This window comes from Pungitius pungitius, chromosome 2, assembly GCF_949316345.1.
Source record: "Pungitius pungitius chromosome 2, fPunPun2.1, whole genome shotgun sequence".
Lineage (NCBI taxonomy): Eukaryota > Metazoa > Chordata > Actinopteri > Perciformes > Gasterosteidae > Pungitius > Pungitius pungitius.
In genome coordinates this window covers 16,817,076-16,829,625 of record NC_084901.1, presented here as the reverse complement: position 1 = coordinate 16,829,625, position 12,550 = coordinate 16,817,076, and the positions used below count along the sequence as shown (strand labels likewise).

The window sequence follows — 12,550 nt, the reverse complement described above, 5'->3', positions numbered from 1 at the left end:
TGTTCACTCACAGCAGAGCTTCGCCTACACGCACACACACACACATCGATCACACGACACCCTCTCGTCATGTTTTCACACGCTTTTCGAATCTAAAGCCGGCCTTTTTGTGCCGGGTCTGATTCCATCGCCTGACCCGCTCATCCATAACGTTTCATAAAGCTTCTCATGGTTTTGATCTCTACTCCTGACAGAAAAGGCATTTTCCAACTTTTAAAATTAGCCTGTGGGCCTGACCTAAAAAGGCTGTAATGAGTTAGCGACATAGCTCTACATGCTAACACAGTGATGTCACTCGTCATGATGGGGTTTGTACTGTGTAGTTATGAATTCAGTGTTCTGGTCCTTATTGCAGTATGGATTATTTTTGTGACATTCATGATCTACAGAGGATTAAACTTGGTGCTCGTACTGACTTTCCTCAGTAAGATGCCTCAACTGTTGTATGAATGACCATGAGCTTTGGTACAGACATGCATGGTGCCCAGAGGATGAACCCTAAAGACTTTTATTTTTCCTCTGACCCTTAATCCTAAGGTCTTTCTGTCGGCAGGTTGACTAACAATCCCAGTGACTACTGTACGTCAGAGGCTCCCTCCTTTAGTTGTTGTCTTTTGGATTTGTAGCGCTGTAATATTTTATTGTTGATTTGCATTGCAACATCTGGTGGAGTATTTTATTTTATTTGTTTCAATTTGTAACAAAGTAAACTCACAGACAATCTGCTCTCTGTGCACATGCTCCGTGTTTTTTGCGCCGTCACAAGAGGTCACATCTCAGCAAGTGGCCACTGAGGCTGCAATCATGGAACGGGTGTTTTCCAGGATAATTGGCCTCCTCGTCGTTTGACCTTCTTCCACTTCATGCTGTGACCAGTTTCTATCTGGTATTTTCTTTTTTTACCATTCATTGTTACCTTCAGCCATTCTGCTCAATGTGGAGGGTTTCCAGGCTTGCTGAGCTTCTGCAAAAGTGCCTTTGGTCTTCAACATCACAGGCCGCATCACGTACGACAGCTTGCTGGGATTTATCTAATGACACGAAGTGACCAACAGGTTGTCTTGTACGACACTCACTGTAGTGCGAGTTAAGTTATTAATCATGCTTTTTAATTGAGTCCTTTCGACCATGTCTCGTGTTTTTCTACCCGTAGCCGAGGCGCTGCAGCTTTTTCCTCCCCCCGGAGCCTCCTCGCTTCGCTCGAGCTTCACAGACTCCACAGCTGGCGGCGTTTCTTGACGCCGCCGCGGCTTTTGGGAACGGGCAACTTTGTCATAATCAGATGAGCTAATTAGCCCGCAGCATCGAGATTAGTCGTGTGGAGGCGCAGGAGAGGCGAGCAGCATAAAAAACGAGCAGCATTAGAGCGAGTTAAGCGGTTTGTCTGAGCATTCTAGTGACCAAGGAACATAAACAGATTGAGCTACTTCAATATTTAAAATGCTACTGTTTCTACCATATTCAAACCCAATTGTATAGATTCTATACACGGTTCTAATGAGAGTGTGAGGATGCACCCCAGGAAGCATCTTTCTGCCAACTCACGCATCATGTTGCTGTGTATTTTAAACACGTTTTAAACACTGATCCGACTAAAGCCTCGAGATGATGAATGTAACGCGCTCCTGACGTGCCCACGGGTCACGTCTTCCACCCGCTGAAGAGCAAATGACAACACAACAGATCAGCGTGTCTGTTTGTTAATTAGCGGCCTCCCTGCTCAGCGCCCCGTCAGAGCGGGAAGTTCGGACCTCGAGGTCAACGCCGTCTCTTCAGTGTCGCGGCGGAAGCAGATGGCCGGGTCTTCGGGCCTTTCCTCCAGAGATCTTGGGGGGTTGGTCCGTCCACTGTTAGTATTGTAGAAGGCACACAAAGTGTTTAGTGTGAAGCCGGCTCATCCCTTGTTCCCGCTATTGACGCACTGCAACACACTGTTGTCTTTGGTTCTGTGTGGGTTGGGGAGGGTGGTGGGGGGGGCAGATTGTGCTGCTCTTTCACAGACCATTAACATACAAGGGAATGTCTACTAATGTAAATGCTTAGCAACAGCCGACAGCCGAGATGCGTTATGTGCAATCACTGTGAGTTGCCGGCGTCGCTAGTTTTCCGCTCGTCATCCCTAACTTTTCTCTCTCCGTCTCCACCAACCACAGGGGCCACCAAAGACATGGGCAAGATGCTCGGTGGGGAGGAGGAGAAGGATCCCGACGCTGCGAAGAAAGAGGAAGAAAGGCAAGAGGCGCTGAGGCAACAGGAGGAGGAGAGGAAGGCCAAATACGCAAAAATGGAGGCAGAGAGAGAAAACCTCCGACAGGGCATCAGAGATAAGGTAACTAGAGAAATAGCTCAACACAGCCGGCTGAGGTTATACGTTAACTTGACTTAAAGCGACAATCCGACGAGCGTCCCCCAAAAGGGGGAAGAAGTGAGAGAGTAAGCAAGAGTTAAAAGTAAGCTTTTGCTGATATGCTAAACATACATTTAAAGCTTCAATATCCAACTAAAGAGCGCTTGAAAAGGTTTTTTTTAATACAAATTTTTGCCAGCATCCCTTTACAGACGGCACTCAAAATTACTGTTTGCCTCACTGACCCGTTTTTATCTCCAGCCAAGATGGTCTCGCCCCGTCTCTGTGATGAATTCACGCTTTCTATTTAATTCATCTGCAATCAGATTTTAATTGAAAGAATCAAAAGCGTTTGCAGCTGAGGTCAAATATTCCCCAATGCTAATTCATCTAATATGCGACTTGAACACCCTGCGACGGCTGTCGAGCTGAGCTCTGGTGAAGCTGACTTTGGAATACATGAGCCCTTCCTCGAATGACCCCCAATGAAGTTTAGGGAATCGGCTGACTGAGCCTGAGGGTCGAAGCCTTTGTGACTGTGGAAGGAGATCGTGCGGCTGGGGCAGATTGAGAGAGACGGGGAAGGAAAATGCACAACAGGATGAATATTTCTCAGGTCAAAACTAGGAACTAACATGATGCTTGCAATAAAATGCAAAGGTGCCCAGCTTCGTACAAAGTGACTCGAAACAAGGATTAATGCCAATTGTCTGCTGAATGCTGCTGTTCTCCTGATGTGAAAACTTCCTTAGCCCAAAATCCAACTCCAACCAGTTAATTTATCCGCTTGCTTTGGCCTTGAAAGATTTTCCCTTTACTAAAAGATGCTTTTGTCTTCACAAAAGAGCTGCATGCAGGCTTAAATAAATGTCAAACAAATTGGAATAAAGGCTAATGGAAGGTTGAAAAGTGTTTGCGTCCTTCTAGCTTCATTCATTTCTTCAACAACCCGAGTGCTGCCCTCTAAAAACACACACACACACACTCACAGATGCTCGTGCCGTCCCCCATGTACATCCTCACAGCAGAAACGGAAGCTATTATTCCTCCGTTAAGGTATTTATTGCTGCAGAATCACATCAACGTGCTCCTGGTGGAGCAGCAAAGAGGGCACGGAGGAGTCCTGCTCATTTTCCACATCTCTGCCTCAAGATCAACCGTCAGTGCTTCCTGACATCCCTGTGCCCCGCAAGCCTATTTTCATTTTAACTGAAACTAGGTCTATGCAGGATAAAACTATACTGGAATATTACATCGAAACAAAACTGCCAACCACTGCTCCCTTACGATCATTATTGTTGGTTAATAAGTCAATGAATTAAGAACAGTTTGCATTGGCAATTCCTTTTGGTATAAGAAATAGAAAGAGAGGATTTTCCAGTTCTCTCTTTGCGTTGCGGAAATCTGCTCCTTCGGCCTCTTGATTTAATTAAAGTCTGTCTGGGATTTATAGGCTAATCCTTAGCATTGACCATTACACCGGCTGTGGGCCTCTGCCTGTAATTGGGACATAACGTATCCAGGAAGGTCAAATTAGACCGAGCAACTCTCATGTGTGCTCCTGCAAATACGCACAAGCACGAAGCCCACATTCATCTTCAGCTCCGGGAATCGATTTCAACTTCACTACACTTCTACAGCTTGCAGGGTTACACGACAGAGTATCTGGCTTTAGTGAACGTAGCTTAAAAGTGGTTAAATATGTCTAAGAAAAATACTTAAGAAGGCACTTCCATGGTTATTGGGTGAAATATACTATAGCGTCTGTCTTTTTAGGGAAAGAAGGAGTTCACTTCTGCTCGTTCTTGCTGAGCGTTAAACGATACGATGGCGGTGCCCTTGTGTGTGAGCGCCAATCATGCGGAAGGAGGCCCGTGTGGGAAACAGCTAGCTTGGTTTCCTCCCAGAAGGATTGTGTTTTGTAGTGGTGGTGTAATTATTTGTTTTGCCAGCACTTCTTTTCGGTCCCTACTAGCTCCATAATGTGAAGAGATGAGAGTCGTTTCAGAGTCAGAATCAGCTTTATCGGCCATCTGTTCTCACCGTCGGTGGAATTTGAGTTTTTCAGGTCATGCATTATGTCACATCATGTTACACATGTAGACAAAACAGACTTATTTGAAATAAAACCAAGCTTTTTTTCAACCAGCTAATGGTACCTTCGACCTAAAGGCTGCCAAGGGGCATCCAAGCGTTAAAAGGAGGAAGCTCAGCCTAACCCCCAGATTGTGAAGATGTTCTGAACTGATTAACATTAGTGTTTTTACCAATCCCACCGTGATGGGGCTCAACTTCATGTCCCGTTTCCACTCCCGGTTTCAGTACGGCATCAAGAAGAAGGAGGAGAAGGAGGCCGAGGCGGCGGCCGCCATGGAGCAGGCCTCCGAGGGCAGCCTCACTCGCCCCAAGAAGGCCGTGCCCACAGGCTGCGGCGACGAGGAGGAGGAGGAGAGCATCGTGGACACGGTCATGAAGTTCATCCCGACCCCGCTCATGGATATGTTCAACAAAAAGTAAAAAAAGAGGGTTTTGGAGTTAAAAATGAGATTTAACTTCCGAAAAAAAAGCGCTCATCTCACCGAAAACCACTGCCGTAGGCGCGCCCCCCCCCTCCCCGTCCTCCGCCCAAACCCGCAGCCACACTTTTTTCTCCACCCGCCGACCTCTAGGTGCCCTGCCTTGGAGCAACGTGGCATGATTTTTGCCCCTTAATCAAGCAAGGCAATATGTGGCTTTCTTGATAAGTGCTGAGTATGTAGTACCTGCACAGATCTTTACTTCACTGGGAAATCTCATGCCATGTTTTACAAATGTCAGGCACTTAGAATGAATTCAGATATCATCCGCCACCCGTTTTTGTTTGTAAATAGCCTCGAGTTATATAAAAAAAAACTATACATAAGTGAAAGAAGACACACAACAAGACGACGAAGAGTATAAGCCATATTTTTAACTTTTAAGAAATTATCCAAATCATATCAGAATTTGACTGAAATTTCCTGTTCTGTTTAAGCTAATATTTGATACATAAAGTGTATATAGGTACTTGCATTTTTCTTAGTTCTCCGTTGTGAGGAGTCACCTCATGAACTGTGTGTCACGCTCTAATTGGTTTACTGTGAATGTGTAATATGAGCACTGGTGCATTCGAAAACAAACGCTGTAAATCCGGAAAAGCAAAGGAATTTATTTCATGTTTCCGTTGTGGGTTTCTTTCAGCATGCTGTGGGCTTTTGTGGAGTGAAGTACACATTTGGTTAACATTTCTAACGTCATGATGAAGCGAAACACATTCATATTTGAGGCAATAACTGATTATACATTAGATTTAATTTACATCTTGTCCACCATGTACTTGTGTCTAAAAATGATCTCCATACAGGATGCTTTTCTCGAAGCAGTGAGACCACAAGCGCCCTCAGTCTATGTTTTTTTTTTATGTCTTGTGGAGGGTCTCCATTTAGCATCAGCACTGTTGATCAAATTTCTTTTTAAATTTCCATACATTCCTTTGTAAAAAACAAAGAAAAAAAAAAACTTCCCAAACACAACATTGGTGTGAACACACTATATGTGAACAGACAGTGACAAGAGTGCAATATATTGTTGAAATGAAGTTGCCCTGTGTCCGTTGCTCAAACTGATGGGAGTGAAGTCCCCAAATCAGCAATAACAGACAATCTTCATCGTTGTGTGTTTAAACTCGTCAGTGTGTCAGTCGACATTTGGAAAGTGTGTCAGTCGACATTTGGAAAGGGAGCAAACGTGTGAGAACTCACAACCCAAGTCCAACCAAACTGCAGACATTTAAAAATAGATGAGGAGAAATCAGAGTTTCTTCATCGTGCAACATAATGTTTACCTGCTCTGTATTTTGTCCATAAATGTAGGGAAACTAATTTAAAAGGGGGGTCGTAAGAGGACGAAATCAAATGTTTCTCCATATGCCTTGTTTTCTATTCATATATTTCTCCTTCATTCCACAGTGTCTTGTTAAACATTCCAGATATTTCAAACATTCCACCAGACTTGTGCTGGTAAAACACACAAAACGTGGACATTTACAGTTTAGAGTATGCCTTAGCCTTCAAGCACTCCGTGGAGAAACTTCAATTTGATGTTCTTATAACCTGAAAATAGACACTAGAATGAATCCAATATAAAGATTCATGACTTGACTCAGAGTTATTTTAGCTGCCATGTACAGGAAAAAAAAGAAAAAAAGGAAATCCCTCATGAAGTTTAAGGGAGAGCTTAAATGTGCAATAGGCAGAGATCAATTCGTGATACAATTTTGTTAGGAAACGTTTTTGTGATTGCCGTGAGCACAGTAGCCGTAGGCGTAGTCAAGGTTTTTCTAAACCGCATTGCCACTGTTTTTAATAAGCTAGCTGGACGTGAAATAACACTAATTCTGAACGTGTGCGTTCCTGTGGCTTAGAAAAGGGCAATTTAGCTCCTGCCAACGCTTTGTGAGGTTTGTAACCATGTTGAATATTTAAAAAATGACAACATCCAAGGTCACATTTAGAGCGCACACGTGGGATTCCCTGGGATTGTATTGTCCTCCTTTCAGATAATTGGCAACTGATTGTTCTTTGCAGTTGTGCAGCCAACCATCAACAACGCTCAAATCCATCATCCGATCAAACCAAAGAATAGTTCTGCTAGTTGTAGTCACAGAGGTCACATTCTATTTGTTTACTGCATCTTATTTATTTTGGAATTCTCAGGTATTTTAGCTGCAAAGTAGAAGTTCGAACCATAACTAGCCTTCTCTTTGCACGATTACCCTCACACTCAAATTGAATCATCTCATTAGCACCGGGCCCAGCAGGCCTCGCCATCGACCTTATTTCCACCAACCAGAAAAAGCTGTAACTACTGCCCGGCCAACCCAAGTAGAGGACTTTCCCACACACAAATCCTAGCAAGGTGTGCGCTGTTCTTCAGGCCAGCGGGCCCCTGACATCCGACCACCCGACCAACGCCATCGCGAGCCCCTCCATCGTCACCTCGTCAATGCACGTCGACATGCGCCCCAAGCGGCTCGTAGACCACCGCCCCCGAACCAACTGCCCGAGTCCACCCGGCTCCGCGTCACAAATCCACCACCCCGGCGTTCATTTGAGAGTCGCTCGATTGTGACGCTCACGCGGCCATTAAAATGACTTAAAAAACTGCCTGGAAAATACAACTCTTAATGCCGCAAAAAACGTACTCCTTTGATGTGACCTGAATGTAAACTGTCTGATGTTTCTCCCTTCCTGCATCTGTCTTTCTCCGTCCTGTACGTGTTGAGAAGATGCTTACTTTTTCGTCCGTAGCCAGTCCTGTTTCTGTCCTCTGGTGGTTGGTATTTTGAAAAAAATGTATATATGTATATATATATATATATATATATATATTTATATATATACATATACATATATAATTTGTATATATATATATATATATATATATATATATTTATATATACATATATACATATATAATTTGTGAATTATTTTGTACTGAAAATTCTTCTCACGCCTTCTCTGTCCTCTCTCTCTCTCTCTCTCCCTATTTGTTGACAAAAATGTATGCATGCTTATGGTGTGCGATGTAGGCAAGGTTGTTGATGATCGTTTTGTGTCTCCTCCGTGTTTCGAAGCTCCACCCGTTAGCCTCACTGCATGCCATTTTAGACAGATGTGTCAGTCTGTAACTTTGCTGCAAAAATTGGAATCACCGCACACTCTGAGAATAAAAGTGATTTCATATAATTTTTCATCGTCTTGTGTTTCTGCATTTGAACAGTAATTTCGAAAAAATGAAAAAAATATGAGAAGAAGAACCGTTTATTTCTGGTTTAGGAGGAAACATCATCTCTGACTCAGACGCCATTGCGTGGCATTCCTTAAGGAAGAATATGTGCAGAGACCTTCAATGTATATCACATGTTACTGTTTCTGTCAGGCAATCCTGTTTTTCACCTCAACATGGCTGTGAATTTCAACATCTATTCAATAAAAGCGAAAAAGGGCTGTAAACAGAATGCACTGTGTGGTTCAAATCGTGATTGGGGAGTTTTCCAGACACAGACGTCACCATCGTGCCACAGTGACAGGAACTTCAAAGTGATGCAAACGCCGTGTCTCCCTCATAGCAGTTTGTTTCGATATAAAAGTGGATCTGTGATATGTGTGATTGCCAACCATTTATATCAAACAAATCCATTGAAAAGATAGTGGAGGAACGCCAGGAGAGGATTATGGATGGGAATGACTTTAGAGTTCTTTTTTTTGAAATTCCAGGCACAAAAAGAAAAGCACCATACGAAACAAAATGAATTCATTATGATGCTTTGACATTTCCAGGTTTATTGCTTGTCAGATTTTTGGTTTTGTGTTTTAAACCAGGTTATTTCTAAAGGTTGCTGGCGTCGCCCTTCGGCCTACGCCGCGCAAAACTCATTTACCTTCCACTGGCACGTTAGTGAAATTCCCTGGGAAAGGTCAGCTGTGTTTTCACGACAAGCCATAACTTGCTGAAAGGAAACATTCATTTATTTAATGGCGAGTTGGTATTTTCGTCAGTCAGCCTGGTGGTTTGCCGTCATGCTTCAATGAGTAAACGTGCTTTGTCTGTTGCAACAGATGCTGAGTGATTTGTGCTCCTCCGAAAACTCGACAGAAAACACCCCGACTTCGCCTCACCACCAACACATGCGCTTTCTGACGTCGTCTTCTAAAAGTGGGGAGCAGTAAGGGCACCAGATCTATTTTTCCCACTTTGAAAACTTAAAAAAAACTGCAGAGCATCTATGGGTTTTGCAATGCAGCTGGTTCTCCAACACTTCAGGCTGTTGAGCACGCACAAAGCTCTTGGCTCCTCCTTTGCAATGAAAGTCCACAATCTCCTCCCCCCCCAGGAAAATGGAGCTGTAAATCAATGCCATTAGTATTCATGAAAAGTCTACTTCAGAGCATATCGAGCTTCCCTTTGTGCTCTGAGAGCAGCACTCTGGCTGCAGGGGAGCCGTGGCTGTGTTAGTGCCCTGTGGACATGCAATAGTGGAAATCAATTAACTGCTCTTTTTTTCATTTTTGTGGGTGGATGGGTTTATATTTTCCCACATGGACAGAATCATAGTGATAAGTCACTTTTTAGCTGTTCTGACTGCTGATACTAACCGGTAATCGGCCTAAAAAGGTGTCGGACTCTTGATCATTGATGACATATCGGACTGCTGTGCTGATCTGAAGTCTCCTTTGGCTGAACTGAGCGTCAATGAGTACCTTTAAACATCGCAACATGATGCTGACCATGAATCAACGGTTACCAAGCTTCAGTAAAGTTAGCTTTTCTACGTTAGCTACGTTAGCCTGAGCCGGGAGAAAAAAAAACAAGAAGCTGCAAAGGCATTCGGAGAGAGCAGACCTCTGACAAAGCCAATCCCATGAGTGAAAAATAAATGTGAGTTTCCCCTCGTGCTTTGGGAGGGCTCCAAGACTTAATGGCATCGACAAAGTCTCATGAAGATCCAGTCTTGGCACGATGCTACGGATCCAAGTACTGTTCCTGGCAAGACCTCTATGTGTAGTATTCAAGGATCACCCAGCCAGGCTGAGCATTTGTGCGTAGTCGTTGTGACATGGTTGGTTGGTTTTGTGGATCCATGAAACCTTGAGTTTAGGCACCTGTTATCTAGATAGCATGTACCTTTTGTATAATTAAAAGTACCTTTTGTATAATTAAAAGTAAAGTAGACTGCACGTAGAGAAAACAGAAGCAGCACCTTGCGTGCAGTTCTGTATGTTCGGGACATAGCTTTGTGTGCGTGGGAGTGACACACAACAGGGTCTGGATATGTGAAGTGTGACCAGCAGTGCTACATGTCCACATTGCAAGACTGAAAGTTCTTTCTTTATTTTTGCATCAAACTACGTCTAATGGTCACACCATGAGCTCCAAATTCTCCTGTTTTGCATTTATTGATTACCTGTTAAACATACAATAGAGATGTGTAATTTGTTTTAAATCGATGGGACTGCTGAGAGAGTCTCTCTCTCCACCCTTCAGTCGAAAAGCCGAGGGACCTCGATGAGCACCGCGGCGTGCCGGGGGCTCTCTGATTGACACGTCTATTGGCGGCGGCTCAGATGAAGCTGTAATGGGTCCGTTTAATGAATAAAGAAGCACAGAGAGGTTGCCAGGCCGTATCGGTGACAGAAGTGGGACTTGTTACTCCCTCCACCTCAGTCACAAGAGGTCTGACGTATTATAAGGCTTTTTATTTCGGAACGGGACTCCGAGGGGACAATTCTCTATTTCACCGTGGAAAGAAGCGACTAAATGGGCTGAAAATCATTTTAAAAGGGTTGGTTAAAGAGCACTCCTGACCTCAATTAGTCAGTATCTCTCCTCTGGGTGCAAAGTGGTCGCTGGAATATGATGATGCTAATACTTTGTTAGAAAACCTCTAAACCGTGTAATCCTTTGTAGAGGCGTGTACTATCCATCGCATTTTCTCCACAGACAGAATAAAGACTGGGAATAAATCTTCAAGGATTTGAAGGGAGTAAACAGGATGTTTTGCTCTGTCTATAAATACTGCTATGCTTCAATAACGCTACCTTGAGGGAAGCTGTCACTCCCCGACGGTTCTGCTTTGCTACGTCCTCACAAACCAGGTGTGCTGCAGAGTCAACGAATGCGGCTCAGAATATCAGCCGTTTGAGATCCGAATCGCGACAACACCAGCAGACATATGGAGCCTGGTCTCACTCCCGCTAAGGCTACAACACTCTTTACCTATTCGAGGCCCATACAGGGCATCATTAATTGCTCTGAACACCCAACGTAGTTTTAATGCGAAAGCTGGGTCACTAATTCACGTAAATTACCGTCTGTGGCATATTTTAAACAAAACCAAATGCTTTTAAAATAGTTGAATCGTGGAGTGACCCAGGCCTGCTTTTCCTGAGCGTGATGTTACTACTTTCCAACAAGACGCACTAGACATTACAGCACAGTTTGCAGGTCTACATATAGAGCCTCACTTCCTAGAAGGTGCTCCTTTGGATAAGGCTCTGCTGAGCTGCAAAATTGGACTGCCAGTTGTCTATCGAGCTTTGATAACGAAGGGTAATGCTGTGAGGCTCAACACTGCATTTTGACTCAGAAGCAGCTGTGGCTGAGAGTCCCCCCCCCCCCCCCCCCCCGTCGCCATCGAGGCGGTGTGGCTGCAGAGTCTTAGATGCACACTGTGCCGCGTCCCAATGGAAACACTGTGATATCTTATTACCAAAATGTTTGATGAAACATCTGGGGCTCCTCAGCCCAAGTTCCCTTGTTGCGTCTCGTAACCCTCCCATATTTCCTCTCATCCATGCCTCACTTGTGACCGTTTGATCCATCCAGAAGACCAATTACATGTAGCAGGCACCCTAATTATCTCAAATTTAATTTAAGACACTCATTTGTTCCACAGTCAAGAGACGGGGCCAACATTTATGCAGAGGAGCCCCGTGCTGCTTCAAGCAAATGGGCGGCTTTGAAATTGAAATAGAGGCTTTTATGTACAAAGCACGAGGTGATTCAAGCCATTTAATCACGAGTCAGTGGCGTAAAAAAGTCATTTAATTTGAAACCCTTGTCAATGCATGATATTTCAACGAGATGCGCTTGAAATGCAGCATTTTCATTACTTAAAACATAACACGTCAATGGATATCAATTGTTGTCAATGAAAGTCGACCTTCAAATATGATCATCCATCTTCTTTCTGATGCAAAAGTCCCGAGTCATTCTTCCCTGATTTTAAGATCTGCTATTGATTTAAAAAGATTATAAACTTCTTACGAATTACCAAACACTTTGATTGGAGAAATGATAGAGCAGATGAAATGAAGACATTATGGGTGTTAAGTCTCCACATGTTGGTAGCAGAAGTAGTTCCAGTGAACGTCTGATGTTGGTGCCTTATTAGGACCCGACAAAGCCAGCTTCTTCTTCTTTCATTAATCAAATTCCAAAATGTTATGACGTGCAGAAAAGGCTGCTGTCAGTAACTGTATGAGATTGCTTGAGCGCATTGAATGACGGTGACTTCGAACACATGCAATATTCTCAGCAGCAGCAATGGCACTCTCCTTCTCCATTCTCATGGTTCAAATTGGATCCCAAAATAGAAGCAGAGAGATTGGAGTAGACCGGATG

At 43.9% G+C, this 12,550-nt stretch overlaps 1 protein-coding gene across 4 annotated transcripts in view; it reads left to right on the top strand.

Moving 5' to 3' along the window:
- LOC119210529 (complexin-1-like) overlaps positions 1-7,059 on the top strand; it is a 29,904-nt gene extending 22,845 nt beyond the window's left edge. For all 4 annotated transcript variants that reach the window (XM_037460630.2, XM_037460633.2, XM_037460634.2 and 1 more), the window contains 2 exons: positions 2,154-2,329; positions 4,670-7,059. In XM_037460630.2, the coding sequence (XP_037316527.1) occupies positions 2,154-2,329; positions 4,670-4,864 (371 nt within the window). In that variant the 3' untranslated portion in view covers positions 4,865-7,059. The remainder of the gene's footprint in view (positions 1-2,153; positions 2,330-4,669) is intronic.
- The last annotated feature ends 5,491 nt before the right edge of the window (positions 7,060-12,550 follow it).